Source organism: Natrix helvetica, assembly GCF_964273705.1.
Source record: "Natrix helvetica genome assembly, chromosome: 1".
Classification (NCBI taxonomy): Eukaryota; Metazoa; Chordata; class Lepidosauria; order Squamata; family Natricidae; genus Natrix; species Natrix helvetica.
In genome coordinates, this window is record NC_138548.1 from 186,055,380 (window position 1) to 186,070,863 (window position 15,484).

General features: G+C 42.0%; 1 protein-coding gene across 4 annotated transcripts in view; it reads left to right on the forward strand.

Moving 5' to 3' along the window:
• Positions 1-15,484, forward strand: part of CPS1 (carbamoyl-phosphate synthase 1) — a 177,952-nt gene that overhangs the window by 53,260 nt on the left and 109,208 nt on the right. For all 4 annotated transcript variants that reach the window (XM_081937064.1, XM_081937065.1, XM_081937066.1 and 1 more), the window contains exons 14-19: positions 1,105-1,294; positions 2,833-2,990; positions 4,958-5,086; positions 11,349-11,493; positions 12,338-12,548; positions 15,155-15,353. In XM_081937064.1, the coding sequence (XP_081793190.1) occupies positions 1,105-1,294; positions 2,833-2,990; positions 4,958-5,086; positions 11,349-11,493; positions 12,338-12,548; positions 15,155-15,353 (1,032 nt within the window). The remainder of the gene's footprint in view (positions 1-1,104; positions 1,295-2,832; positions 2,991-4,957; positions 5,087-11,348; positions 11,494-12,337; positions 12,549-15,154; positions 15,354-15,484) is intronic.

Here is a 15,484-nt window from a genome sequence, read left to right on the forward strand (position 1 = left end):
TGGCATACATTTTTCCCAATTTCAGGAAAACATGTTCATAATTATGAAGGCTGGGAAGCCCTGAATTTTCTAGACCAAAGTTTCAATGTCTGACTAAGGTGATACTTGGCTGATTTAACAAAAACATTAGTGAGCCCCTAAAATTGGTAAAGTGACTGATAGAATTAAAGATAGCATACAGGAAAGGACCATTTCATTAAGGATATGGTATCTGAAGATAGCAAATTGGAAGGGAAAATGTATTTTCTTGATAACAAAAATAATTTTACTTCCCTAACTTAACTTAACTTTAACTTTATTCAATTTCTAGACCGCCCCTCTCTCAAAAGAGACTCGGGGCGGTGTACAGTCATATTAAAATAATTGAACAATAAATATACATGGTATAAATACAAAATAAATAAATTAAATATAGGACTGGAGGAGGTAATAATGATTCACTGTACAATTTAGTTAAGTTAGATTAAAATTTTAAAAAATTATAAAAACATTTACCCTAAAAACTATCCCAAAATAAAATATCCGCCAGGAGGTAAGAGTAGAACTATAAGTGGGCCAGGCCGGCTAATCGGAACAGGTGAGTCTTAAGCTTTTGTCGGAAGGAGCGGAAGTCGGTAGTACTTCTAATACCTAGCCTCTATTTTCTTTCTATTTTACAGTTTTAAAATAATATGTTTTCCATTAATCTTGATAGTGTGACTTCTTTTCTCACTACCAATCAGCTGTCCGAATTTGCTTCTAAATCAGCCTTTCTAGAAAGTACACTTATTCTTGGTGTCCTTACCTTTGGCACCATGATCTTCACCAGTACTGTGGTCAAGAGTGTTTGCATAATAGAGCAATGATAACTATGCCTCAGTACAACTGCCTTTGCAGAACTTCCTCTGAATTATTTTAATTGTTTAATAGGGCAGGTACACAAACTTATAAAATGATGCGGCTGCTTTAAGGAGATGCAATCAGGTACTAGTTGAGTACTCCCAAGTACTCAAAAAGCCATTTTTACCTTTTAAAAAATCAATGTGTTGATAGATGGATTATTATTTAAAGTTACTTTATAATTTCAGATTTACTTATGTAAATTCATTTTGTTTTTTTTTCCAGGAAGAAAATGTGAAAACTGTTCTGATGAACCCCAATATTGCATCGGTTCAGACAAATGATGTTGGCTTAAAGCAGGCTGACACTGTTTATTTCCTTCCAATCACCCCACATTTTGTTACAGAAGTCATCAAAACAGAACGACCTGATGGATTAATTCTTGGCATGGGAGGACAGACTGCTCTGAACTGTGGTAAGTTATGGCATTTCTCTAATGCAGCAGAGAAAATCCTATGCAGGTAATCCTTGATTTATAAACATTTATTTACCAACTGTTGACTTGGCAAAAGTCAGAAACCAATTAACGACTAGCCCTTGCCCTTAAGACCGTTGAAAGTGGAACCATGATCAAAATTTAGGTGCTTGGGAATTGACAAGTTTTGCAGAATTGTTATGTATAGGGCCAGCTGGCATGAATGTGCATCAGTTCTATTCTGGTGTAAGAAAAGTAGGAGTTAGTTATTTCTACAATTTATATGCCATTTCATTTCCAGAGATTCTGAGCAAGATATAATATTGTTTGAAAATAAAATAAAATAAAAAACAAATATGATAAAATGATCTTACTCATCTCCAAATGCCTTTCTGAACAACCACATTTTTACATCACTCCAAAAATGTATCAAGGAGGGGATAGTCAGGATATCTGAGAGGAAGCAGAATTGGGAGGGAGAATCCCTGAGAAGGCTCAGGCCTCAAGGGATCACCAAGGTCATGTGGTCACCACTTGCAATCTTCCCAGCTAGTTTCTGACAAGCAAAGTCAATGGGGGGGGAGGGGGGAGTCAGATTCACTTAAGAACTGCAGTGATTTGCTTAGCAACCATTTGTGTTAGATTGGGTAAATGGATGAGATAGGACTCAGGATTCAGTGAGAAACAACAGCTCTTTATCAGACAACTGTTTACAAATCCTGCACCGGCCTGTCTGACGGTTAGTCCTTTTATAGGGAGCTGTCAGATGGCTCGGCCAATCAGCTTTGAGTATTCTCCCACCGGAATGGAGGACCTTGGTGGAGCCTATTTCTTGGGTGCATGTAACAATTAGCAATGCAAATTTTGGTTACGATCAAAACATGTGGACTTCCTGTATCTGTGAGAAAAGGCAACATAGACCAAATGCAAAATATGGGAAAGGAAGCATTTCAAAGAGACTGTGTCTTAATTAAGTGGCTGGGAATTCAACTCTTTCTGGGATCCATGTAGTTCTGTTTCATTGGTTTGCCAGTTGTGTGGACAGTTTCCACCATTAAAGGAGAGACACCTTCAGGGACTCCAGGCTTGAGCCTTCTCAGGCTCAGGGATTCTCCCTCCCAATTCTGCTTATTCTCAGATATCTTGATTAACCAACAACCCACCCCACCCCCGCTACATTTTTAGAGTGATGTAAAATGTGGTTGTTCAGAAAGGCATTTGGGGATGAGTAAGATTATGCTATCTGGAAAGGTGCCTTAGTTATCATCTCATTAACCAATATTTGTTTTTAATTTTCAAACAATATTATATGTTGCTCAAAGTCTCTGGAAAGGGAATGGCACATAAATTATAGAAATAACTTAACTCCCACTTTTCTTACACTGATGCACATTCATGCCAGCTGGCCCTATATGACCCTATGTGTAACATGATGGCCTGCCTTCACTTCCCCATCATAGCTAAAGAATCAGTTGCTAAAGAGAAAAGATTTCTGAACATTTATGAATGCTAATTGTTCCAATTCATTCTGTGTACAGGAGTGGAGCTGTTTAAACGTGGCATTTTGCAGGAATATGGAGTGAAGGTCCTTGGAACATCAGTTGAATCTATCATGGCTACTGAGGACAGGCAGATTTTTGCAGACAAACTGAATGAAATTAATGAGAAGATTGCTCCCAGCTATGCTGTGGAATCGGTAATTCAGATTTCAAATAATAAATCTGGTGATAGTTTGAAATGGCTGAACTGGTGATGTGTCTGGTGTCTGGTGATAAGTTTGGAGGCCGTGTCATTCTAATTGTGGGAACAGGATATAATTCTCCATTTATCATTGCTCTGAATATATTTTGACTCACAAATATATATGAAGAAGGCAGAAATAAAGCATAATTTCAGTGAAGGGAATATATGGCATCCCATTTGCAGGCGGATCTAGGCTATATTTTGAAAGTTCTCCCTTTCAGTCTATCATTTGTCCCACTGTCTTTGCATGAGTAGTGGTGCTGCAGCAGCAAACTTTGTCTCTCCAAAGACCTTACAAGTTGAAAGGTAAAGGTATCACCATGCCGTACATCCTAGTCTCTGACTCCAACCAGGGAGGGTGCCATTTCTTCACAGTCCTTCATCACAGGCAGATCTACCCAGTTCTGGCCAGGGGTAGGACAAGCAGAGAAGAGGCACTGCAGAGCCTACCCACTTCTCTTCTTCACGACCCCAACTCAGTTCTGTCAATGGTAGAGCCAGATGACTTGATTGAGCATTTGCAGTACATTAACTATAGAGGAACTTTAGATCTTAGATCCTTTCTGACATTTTACTTGAGGGTAATTGTTTTTGAGCAAATAACTTCAATTTTTAATATTATTGAAATGCTAACATGATTTAACAACTAACTCAAAATGGTTTTTGTCCTATTAAAGTCCATAGATTATAAGGTAATGAACAATTCTGTTTATGGTTAAGGTTAGGACAATGAATTTGTTTACCCCCAGACAAATCATTCCAATTTTGTCATGATTTTTATTTTCTAATCCTTTTTTTAACTGTTAAAGAGAGTTACCCTTTCTTTCTCTTTTATGGAATCTTTTTGCATGCTCGTTTTAGTCCTGGGTTAATAGTACTATTGCAGGTAGAAGTGTACTATGTGTGCACTTAAGAATTCCTGAGAGCAGATATTTGACTTGAGCAATGATTAGCAAAGCAGGTTTCACAATTATAACAGAAAAGAGATTTATTTAAGAAAAAATAGACAAAGTCTAGCAGTTAGCTAATGATATCCTACCAGGAGACAAATGAAAAAGTCCGTGCTTTATGTATGTATGCATGAGAAGAAAGGCAAAGGCAAGTGAGTAGAAGTTAGCAATTTCTTAGACAAAAAACAGGGGAGAATGATTGAGAAAGAGCTGAGAGTAAATCCTTAAATCTCTACCTACCATTACCCATTGTAGTCAGTTAGTCATAAGGTGATGAAAAGTCAATGTTATTGAATATCCTGAGAGAATCTTGTTATCTATTCCCATGAAGTGTGTACACAGGAAAATGTAAAATTGTTCAATGAAGTTTTTTTTTTAAAAAATCACCATTCCCAAACCTAGCTTTCCCAGATTTTTTTCAGGAAAGTTATTAGAGTAAATTTATCTACCATTTTGTCCTAATTGAAAAAATATTATAAAAATTATTGTAAAAACTAATGTGTATTGCTGGTCTTTGACCGTAATAAAGTTTTACTTACTTACCTACTGTCCTAATTGAACATTAAGTATTAACTTAATCGGCATCTACAGCAGTGGTGGGATTCACATTTTTTTACTACTGGTTCTGTGGGCATGGCTTGGTGGGCATGGCAGGGGAAGGATACTGTAAAATCTCCATTCCCACCCCACTCCAGGGGAAGGTTACTACAAAATTCCCATTCCCTCCAGATCAGCTGGGACTAGGAGGCAGAGAATAGATGGGGGTGGGGCCAGTCAGAGGTGGTATTTACTGGTTCTCTGAACTACTCAAAATATCCGCTACCAGTTTTCCAGAACTGGTGGGAACCTGCTGAATACCACCTCTGATCTATAGGCCTAATTTATAGCATATTAGGCAGTAATTCAATGATATAGAGAGATTTTCTATCTACTGTAATCTTATTTTCTGTTCATTTTTGTGTTGTGGCAGATAGAAGATGCTTTGGAAGCAGCAGAAAAAATTGGCTATCCTGTTATGATCCGCTCAGCTTATGCCTTAGGAGGACTAGGATCAGGTTTATGCATTGACAAGGAGCATCTCCTGGATCTTGCTACCAAGGTATTGTTCTGGTGGTTCTTTGGTAGTATTTTGGTATCACATCTGAAACTTGAGGATCATCTGCCCAGAGTCACCTGGTTAGCTGCCCAAGGTCACCTTGCAGGGGAGATGGGCAGCATAAACATTTAATAAATGAAACACATAAATCCAAGGTAGAAATCAGGGCACAGCAGGCAGTGTCATAAGCCATATGTTGGCTTATGACAGTGTGTACACTGAAAATCCAATTTCAGCACCTATGTTAGTATACGATAGGAACAACAAGCATCATCTGAATATTAGTGTAAATACTCAATATTATATAACTATTATTATACAATTATATAAATAATTATATAATAATTAGCACTTTGATTTAAATCCATCACATACGGAAAAAATAGGTCTGTACATTAGACATTACTTCACTATTACAGCTATTTTAAGTTAAATAAGTACATATACAGGTGAAACTCGAAAAATTAGAATATCATGCAAAAGTCCACTTATTTCAGTAATGCAACTTAAAAGGTGAAACTAATATATGAGATAAGACTCATTGCATGCAAAGCAAGATAGTTCAAGCTGTGCTTTGTCATAATTGTGATGATTATGGCATACAGCTCATGAAAACCCCAAATCCACCATCTCAGAAAATTAGAATATTACATGCAATCAATAAAACAAGGATTGTACATAGTACAATATCAGACCTCTGAAAAGTATAAGGATGCATATGTACTCAGTATTTGGTTTATTTTATTTATTTATTTATTTATTATTAGCGTTTATATACTGCCCCCTCTCCCGAAAGGGACTCGGGGCGGTGTACAGTCCGTACCAAAATACAACAGATTAAAACGTAGAAATAACTATATAAATACATGTATAAGAGGAGGGTAAAATATGCCAAACTGTACAGCTAATAAATAAATCAATACAAAAGTTTAAAATATCAAGTTAAATTTAAAACAATATCCCTCTAAAAACCAGTAAGAATGTGTATGCCAGGAGGTAAACGTTAAAATTATGCCAAACCAGCCAGTCGGAACAGGTGTGTTTTCAGTTTCTGTCGGAAGGAGCGGAGGTCAGTAGTGGTTCTAATATTGGGGGGGAGGTCATTCCAGAGGGTTGGGCCCATCACAGAGAAGGCCCTACTCCTTGGTGTCGCCCGTTGGCATTGCCTCGTGGACGGCACCAGGAGAAGGCCCTCCCTGTGAGAGCGGATTGGCCGCAGGGATGTATGTGGGAGGATGCGATCCCGCAGGTAACTAGGCCCTATGCCATGGAGCGCTTTAAAGATGGTGATCAGAACCTTGAAACGCACCCGAAAGACCACAGGTAGCCAGTGCAGCTCGCGCAGAAGAGGTGTTACGTGGGAGTACCTAGTACTCCCCATGACTACCCGCACGGCTGCGTTCTGGACTAGCTGCAGTCTTCGGGCGCGTCCCAAGGGAAGCCCCATGTAGAGAGCGTTACAGTAGTCCAGGCGAGACGTCACCAGTGCATGAGTGACTGTGCGTAGGGCATCACGGTCCAGAAGGGGGCGCAATTGGCGCACCAGGCGAACCTGGTGGAACGCCCCCCTTGCCACGGCTGCCACATGATCATCCATTGACAGCCGGGCGTCTAGGAGGATGCCCAAATTGCGCGCCCGTTCCACAGGGGGCAATTGTTCGCCCCCTATGGCCAGTGATGGGATCAACTGGCTGAACCGAGGCGCCGGTAGCCACAGCCACTCAGTCTTGGAGGGGTTGAGTTTGAGTCTGTTGTCCCCCATCCAGACCCCGACGGCTTCCAAACACCGGGACATCACTTCGACAGCCTCGTTGGGGTGGCTTGGGGTTGAGATGTACAACTGAGTATCATCAGCGTACAGATGGTACTCAACCCCAAAACCACGGATGATCTCACCCAGCGGCTTAACGTATGCGTTGAACAGAAGGGGCGAGAGGACCGACCCCTGCGGCACCCCACAAGAGAGTGGCCTCGGGGTTGACCTCTGCCCCCCAGTCAACACATATTGCATCCGGCCGGAGAGGTAGGAGCCGAACCACCGTAAAACGGTGCCTCCAACTCCCATCCCCTCCAGCCGGCGCAGTAGGATACCATGGTCGATGGTATCAAAAGCCGCTGAGAGGTCTAATAGGACCAGGATAGAGGAGCAACCTCTATCTCTGGCCCTCCAGAGATCATCCACCAACGCGACCAAGGCTGTCTCGGTGCTGTGCCCGGGTCGGAAACCGGACTGGCGTGGGTCTAGATATACGGATTCGTCGAGGTGACGTGGAAATTGCTGCGCCACCACATTCTCGACAACCTTCGCTAAAAAGGGGAGGTTGGAGACTGGACGATAATTAGCTAGCTCCGTTGGGTCAAGTGAAGGCTTCTTGAGCAGGGGCCTCACCACCGCCTCTTTCAAGGCAGTCGGCAAGGAACCCTCGCTCAATGAGGCGTTCACCAGGCCCAGAAGCCAGCCTCGCGTCACCTCCCAGGATGCCAGTACCAACCAGGAGGGGCACGGGTCCATTGAACATGTGGTGGGTCGCAGCCATCCACGCAACCCGTCTAAATCCTCGGGGGCAACAGAGTCAAACTCCTCCCAGAGTGGACTCACAAGACTCACTGATGTCGGCTCGTCCGGTACACTGAGGGGGGCCCATCCGCTCCGGATCTGAGCGACTTTGTCTTGCAGATATTCCCCAAACTCCTCTGCTCTTCCCTGCAAGGGTGCCTCCCGCGTCTCCTGCGACAGGAGAGAGCGGGTCACCCTAAACAGGGCGGCAGGGCGGTTGGGCGGTTATCCGCAGACGCAATGAGAGCGGCACAATGTCTACGTTTGGCCACTCTCAATGCCACAAGGTAGGTCCGTAAATAGGCTCTTACCTGTGTTCGGTCAGATTCGGAGCGTGAGGACCTCCACCTGCTCTCTAGATGTCTCCTATGGGGCTTCATCACCCTAAGCTCCTCGGTATACCAGGGAGCCCGGGTGGGTCGTTGCCGTAGGAGAGGTCGCAGAGGCGCAACCCGGTCCAAGGCCCCCGCCGTCGCCCTATTCCAGGCGTCGACTAGGTCCTCCGACCGAGCGCAGGTCAGGGCTACAGGTAAAGGCCCAAGCTCCGTCTGGAACCTGTCCGGTTCCATCAAGTGCTTGGGGCGGTACCAGCTTGAACAAACTGGCTCCGCCTCCTCGCGGTGGAGGGTAGCGCCAGGGAAGTCCAGCCGGAGACATGAGTGATCTGACCATGACAGGGGCGTAATCTCTAAATCCCCTATTCCCAGATCACTCGTCCACTGCTCAGATACAAAGATAAGGTCCAGTGTGTGGCCGCCTTCGTGTGTTTGGGCCCCCTTTGCAGCAATTACTGCCTCAATGCAGCGTGGCATGGAAGCTATCAGCCTGTGGCATTGCTGAGGTACTATGGAAGACCAGGATGCTTCAATAGCGGCCTTCAGCTCTTCTGCATTGTTCGATCTCATGTCTCTCATCTTTCAATGCCCCATAGATCTTTCAATGCCCCATAGATCTCAAGTCAGGCGAGTTTGCTAGCCAATCAAGCACAGTAATCCCATGGTCATTGAACCAGGTTTTGGTGCTTTTGGCAGTGTGGGCAGCTGGAAAATGAAGTCAGCATCCCCATAAATCTCGTCTGCAGAAGGAAGCATGAAGTGCTCCAAAATCTCCTGGTAGACGGCTGCTTTGACCCTGGTCTTAATGAAGCACAGTGGTCCAAAGTCCTGTTGCTCAGTGGTCCAAAGTCCTCTTTTCTGATGATGCATCTCATTTTGAAACCAAGGACCCAGAGTATGGAGGAAGAATGGAGAGGCCAATCAAGCACAGTAATCCCATGGTCATTGAACCAGTTTTTGGTGCTTTTGGCAAAAGTTGCTCTCATCAGAAAAGAGGACTTTGGACCTTTTACCCTAGTCCATGTATTTTCTAAGCAACTAGCAAATTGAGTCTGAAAATTCATTTATCCATTTTCACCTTTTCATATTGATATATTTTATGATAATGGTTTAATAAACTATCAATATCCAATAATATTTAAAATCTTAATACTTTTCATTATATATGTGTTGATAGATAATCTTCAGTAGAATAAAGTAATTATTTCTGCCTAGGGAGTTTATAAAACGTGCTACCTCTAAAAAGTGATGGATGGATCCTCAGAACTGATGGGTTGTGTGGAGGATGTCATTGGTATCTGAAAATATGAACAAGGGGACAACCTCAATAGATTATGGAAACATTTTCATTCTTTGAAGTTCTCATCCTTTGGAATGCATGAGCTTTCTCAGCTTTGGAAATGTTGCCTTAATAACAAAAAAATTAGCCATAGGGAGGGCTTCTGCCACTAAAAGATGTTAGGATCATAGCAATGGTGGGATACGACCAGTACAGGTGAACCGGTGCCTGCTGAGAGCACCAGGTACCATTCTGGTACAGTGCTCCAGAGGGCCCACCCGCCGGCCCGCTCTCCTTACCTCTATTTGAGCCGATTGCGGCTTTAGCGCATGCAAACCGAGGGTACGGCGCCTGTGTGATGCTCCGCCGAGCAGCTGGAGCATTGGGAGTGGTAAGTATGCATGCATGTGCTGTACGCGTGCTGTGCACATTCACGTGGTGGATGCTGGGCCCCTTTGCAGCGTACTGGTTGCAATGGTATCCGGAACCCATCACTGGATCATAGCTTGCTTGCAAAAGAAGAGAGACATGTTTACTTAGATGATGTATGGCAGTGATGGCGAACCTATGGCACGCGTGCCACAGGTGGCACGCGGAGCCATTTGTCAGGGCACACAAGGCGCTGCCCTGTCAGCTGGCCAGCACACATGTGCATGCTGGCCAGCTGAGTTCACCCTTTTTAAAAGCCATTTTTCGCCCTCCCCAGGCTCCAGAGGCTTTATAGGAGCCTGGGAGGGTGAAAAGAGCCTCCCCCACCCCCTGAAGGCCCTCCGGAGGCTTCATGAGCTTCCCTGAAGCCTCCGGAGTGCAAAAAAACGGCCCTATGGGCAAACCAGAAGTTCGGGAACGGACTTCTGGTTTGCTTGGAGGGTTGTTTTGACTCCTCCAGAGGATTCAGGGAAGCGTCCTGAAGGTCCCTCAAGCCTCCGGAGGGCTTCCGGGGTGGGCGGGGAGGCTGTTTTCGCCCTCCCCAGGCTCCTATAAAGCCTCTGGAGCCTGGGGAGAACAAAAAAAGCATGCAAAAATGGGGGGAGCACCTGTAGTGCGCGCATGTGTATGGGTTCACCATCGCTGATGTATGGGAACCCTGTTGTGTACTCATGATTAATAGAACCATACTATAAGACTAATATAAAGTAAGAAGAATAATATAATGCCCACTTACATTATATACAAAATGACACTATTATGTTGTAGCCTCTGGAAATTTAGAGTCAGAAAGTATAGTGAAGCATATTTATCATCTGAGTAACTTGATTATCAGAAATCATCCCAAAGTAGATTATTAGACATCTTATTCTAGTTCAAGATGCAAATAGCTGACAGTTGAATTTTTTTTCAATGCTGGCAAAAGGGTAATGCTTTCACCATAGACTTCTGGCCAGATTGTGATGTTGAGGCTTTGGCTCTCTGCCATCCATGGTGACCACCTCATTCTGCCAGATGGTAGGGTTAGATTTGAATATAATAAGCAGATCAAATACTGTATATCTGATTAACTGGAGAGAAAACTGATGTTCTTTTCCTGATGCTTATCTCTTACATATTTTTAAATATAAAATATACTATTGAATATAAAATATCAATTTAAGCTGCAAGGCTGATCTCTATTTCACAGACCTGTCCCCTTTGTTTTTGTTCATCTAAAAGCCAACTAAATAGTGACTGATACAGTATCATGAAACTCTAGATATGGAATGTATTACTGTGTTCATTAGCTTTATAGGTATTCCTTGCTTCATGCCCACTCATTCAGCAATCATTCAAAGTTACAATGGCACTGAAAAAGGACATCTGTCTGTCCCTATCCACACCACCACCATGCTCCCTGCAGTAACCACCCACACTCTAAAGTCTTGTTTGTGGCATTCTTGCCATCCTACACCTATGTTTCATGATGATAAGTAGGTTTTTGGAAAATTTCACTGAAAGTATTGTGCATTTCTTTATGTAGCCAAGCTGCTCTTGCAAGTCTGTTTCTTATTAATAGAAATGGCCCTTTGACAGCAACTATGTTTCGAGAGCACTAAGAAATGTTAATTTTTTAACAGAACTATAAATCTTTATGACTTTCTCTTTGCTATAATCATCAAGGCATTTGCAATGACCAATCAAATTCTTGTGGAGAAATCAGTGGTAGGATGGAAGGAAATTGAATATGAAGTTGTGAGAGATGCAGCTGACAATTGTATCACTGTCTGCAATATGGAAAATGTTGATGCAATGGGAGTTCATACAGGTATGTTTGCTTAGCTCATTCTCATATTGTTATTTAAAACTTTGTCATTGGAGTCCCAAGCTTAGTTCTGATCCAATATCTCTAATCCAGTCTTAACACCAAATGACTCCTTTAACCTCCAGAACCATCTCTGTCCAAGGTTTGGACATTTTGACCTCAGATATTGCCAGATAGGGATAGGAGAGGGTTGGTTAATCTTTGAATTATTAAGACAGCCATGTTGTTTGCAAGCTTGAGCTTTGTTTTGCTTGAGGTATATAAATGAAAAAGCTGCTTTAATTATTACAAAAAAAGTTTTTTTAATGCACTTTCATGAATCACTTCTTTCAAACACTTGGCACCAATCTAATATGCATCAATAGCTTCAAGGAATCTTGAAAATATTTGAAAGTGTAAGGAATAATTCATTCATCTGGAGTATTATTGCAACAGGTGTGTACATATATACAGTAGAATGCAGTTATTTTATTACAGATCCAGTTTCATCAAAATTCTGTGGAATTCAAGATACAAAGAAACAAAATATAGTTAAGAGTTGGTCAGCATGTTACCAGTTTTCTACTTAATATGTCTTATAATGCATGTGTGTATGCAAACGTATATGTATGTTATTTGTACGTTGTCTACTTCTAAAGGCTTAATTTAAATTTTGTTTTAAATTGTATCAAATAACTAAATTTGCTTCCAGTACTTAGTAAATTTATTCCCATGCATTTTAGTTCTGTGCAAGCTTATTGATAATCTATTTGTTGGCTTAAAGTATGTCTCTAGCATTAATAGATACCAAATCTTGCACAGTTAAATCATGATAACTGCTATCCAATTCTTCTTCTTCTTCAATTAGGAGATTCTATTGTGGTGGCTCCCAGCCAGACCCTTTCAAATGAAGAATTACAGATGCTACGGAAATCCACCATCAACGTTGTCCGCCACTTGAACATTGTGGGAGAGTGTAATATCCAGTATGCCTTAAATCCCACCTCTCTGGAGTACTGCATCATTGAAGTTAATGCTCGACTTTCTAGAAGCTCTGCCTTGGCATCGAAGGCCACAGGGTAAGGCTGGAAACAGTAATGGGTGGGCAGCTACGTAAAGGAAGCATTTGGATTTTTTTTTTTAAAAAAGCCTTTGGAAATATTTAAATATGTAGCCAAACATACAGTAATTTCAGTTAAATTCATGAATGCCTTCCTCATATATTTAATACTTTTCTAATTCTGTTATGTTAAAATTAATAATTAAGTGTATGGAGAGACTTCGCAGGGCTGCGTGCAGCCTTCACCCTCAGGCTGGACACTCTTGCTAGAGCTGCTTGATTATCAATACTGGATGTCATGCATGTCGGCTTTGATGCCTTTTCTTCAAGGATTCCTTTCTTGCCTGGAGTGAAAAATTAAATTCTGTAGGTGTACAAAGTATGCTGTAACCTTGGGGGGGTTTTCCCCTTCTTCTTTTCCTCGGTAGTGGAAATGCTGAACACAGTTCAAGCAGACCTTACCAGATATTCCCCAAGTCTTCCAGAAATCATGATGAAGCTAGAAAGATTCTGAAACCTTGAAGAAAAATATTGAGCAAAATAAAGTTCTGTCTGTTTTGAAGAAAAATAAGTGGTCTGGTCTCTATGTGCCTAGTGGACCAAACCTAAGCGGTTTGTGCAGCTGCTGTAGGGTTGAACTGGATCAGTGTTTCTCAACCTCAGCAACTTTGCAAGATGTGTGTACTCCAGTTCCCAGAATTCCAGCTGGTTGGGGAATGCTAGCTTGAGAATTCTGGGAATTGAAGTTCACATATCTTACAAAGTAGCTGAAGCTGAGAAATACTGAATTAGATTATCCTTATGATCTTTTTAAACTCTACAATTTGTGATATGCAAAAGCTTTTGATGTACTCTCTGTCCTTTCCCCTCAATAGCCTCTTTTGTTTGGATTCATCATTGTGTGTAAATGCAAATAAAATAGTTTTACTATGTATATGGTCTTCCAAGCATTAACCAACCATCGTTTTATTTGCTGTACTCAAGATCAAATGAATACTGTATTCTACATTTTCAGTAGCATAGACAATAACTGTAAGAAATATACATTATACAATGTTTATATCCTTCAAACATGCTGAACAAATATGGACAAAAGAAGCTACACCACTAATCTGTTATGAGCTGGGCCCAATATTTAACATTTATTACATGAACTGCATTTCCAAGCAGTGAGCAATAAACGGAAATATAATGTCACTTAAATAAACAATTCTTTAAGTGGTCCATCACTGGAAGTTTTCTATTAATGTTTGGATAGTCGGAAGATTCCTGATTTGTGCACAGGGTTGGACTAGAACAGGGGTGTCCAAACTTGGCAACTTTAAGACTTGTGGACTTCGACTCCCAGAATTCTGGGAGTTGAAGTCCACAAGTCTTAAAGTTGCCAAGTTTGGACACCCCTGGACTAGAAGTTCTCGAATGCAGGTAGTCCTTGACCTTTCACTTAATAACCATTCAATGTTACCACAGCATTGAGAAAGTGACTTATGACCGTTTTTCACCCTTACAATCATTATAGCATTTCCATGGTCATGTGATCAAAATTCAGATACTTGGCAATTGATTCATATTTATGACAGTTGCAGTGTCCCAGCAAAGTCAATGGGGAAGCCAGTTTCACTTTACAATCATATTACAACTACAGTAATTCACTTAACAACTGTGGTAATAAAGGTCATAAAATGCAGCAAAACTCACTTAATAACTGTCTCACTTATCTATTTTCAATTCAATTCAATTTCAATTTATTTGTGCTTCTAGACCGCCCCCTCTCCCAGAAGGGACTCGGGGTGGTGTACAGTCCATAGAGAATATCACAAAAATACAATAAAAAATTAAATATGTACAGTTTGGAGGAGGTTAAAATGCAATTAAAAGAACTGTACAAAGCTAAATAAATATAATTTTTTTAAAATCCCTAAAACAGACACAACAGATTAAAAAACCCTAAGATAACCAGATAATAATACATTTGCCAGGAGGGACAGTTGTAATTATGCCGGGCCTGCTAATCGGAACAGGTGAGTCTTCAATTTTTGCCGGAAGGAGCGGAGGTCAGAAGTGGTTCTAATGTCGGGGGGGAGGTCATTCCAGAGGGTTGGGCCCATCACAGAGAAGGCCCTACTCCTTGGTGTCGCCCGTTGGCATTGCCTAGTGGACGGCACCAGGAGAAGTCCCTCCCTGTGTGAGCGAATTGGCCGCAGGGATGTATGTGGGAGGATGCGATCCCGCAAGTAACTAGGTCCCGTGCCATGGAGCGCTTTAAAGATGGTAATCAGCACCTTGAAACGCACCCGAAAAACCACAGGTAGCCAGTGCAGCTCGCGCAGGAGAGGTGTTACGTGGGAGTACCTCGTACTCCCCATCACAGCCCGCGCGGCTGCGTTCTGAACCAACTGCAGTCTCCGGGCGCGTCCCAAGGGCAGCCCCATGTAGAGAGCGTTGCAGTAATCCAGGCGGGACGTCACCAGCGCATGAGTGACCGTGCGTAAGGCATCCCGGTCCAGTAGGGGGCACAATTTCTAAAGAAATGTTGGGCTCAATTATGGTCATACGTACCTGAATACTTTCCAATCTATGATTCTGATTACCTATGAAAATATTTCTTTTTGTTCTTAATGCCAGGTATCCTTTGGCATTTATAGCTGCCAAAATAGCCCTTGGGATCCCACTACCCAAAATTGAGAATGTAGTATCTGGAAAGACCACTGCCTGTTTTGAACCAAGCTTGGATTACATAGTAACCAAGATACCACGCTGGGATCTTGATCGTTTTCCAGGTGCATCTAACAAGATTGGGAGCTCAATGAAGAGTGTGGGTGAGGTGAGTCCAATGCGTTCCTCATTTTCTGAAGAAATAATATTCTTCTCAAAATATTATTGAGATCATTTGGCAATGTTGAGGATAATGTTGGAAATGGGGAGGGGGAAGAAGTTGCCAAAGTTCAGAATGTT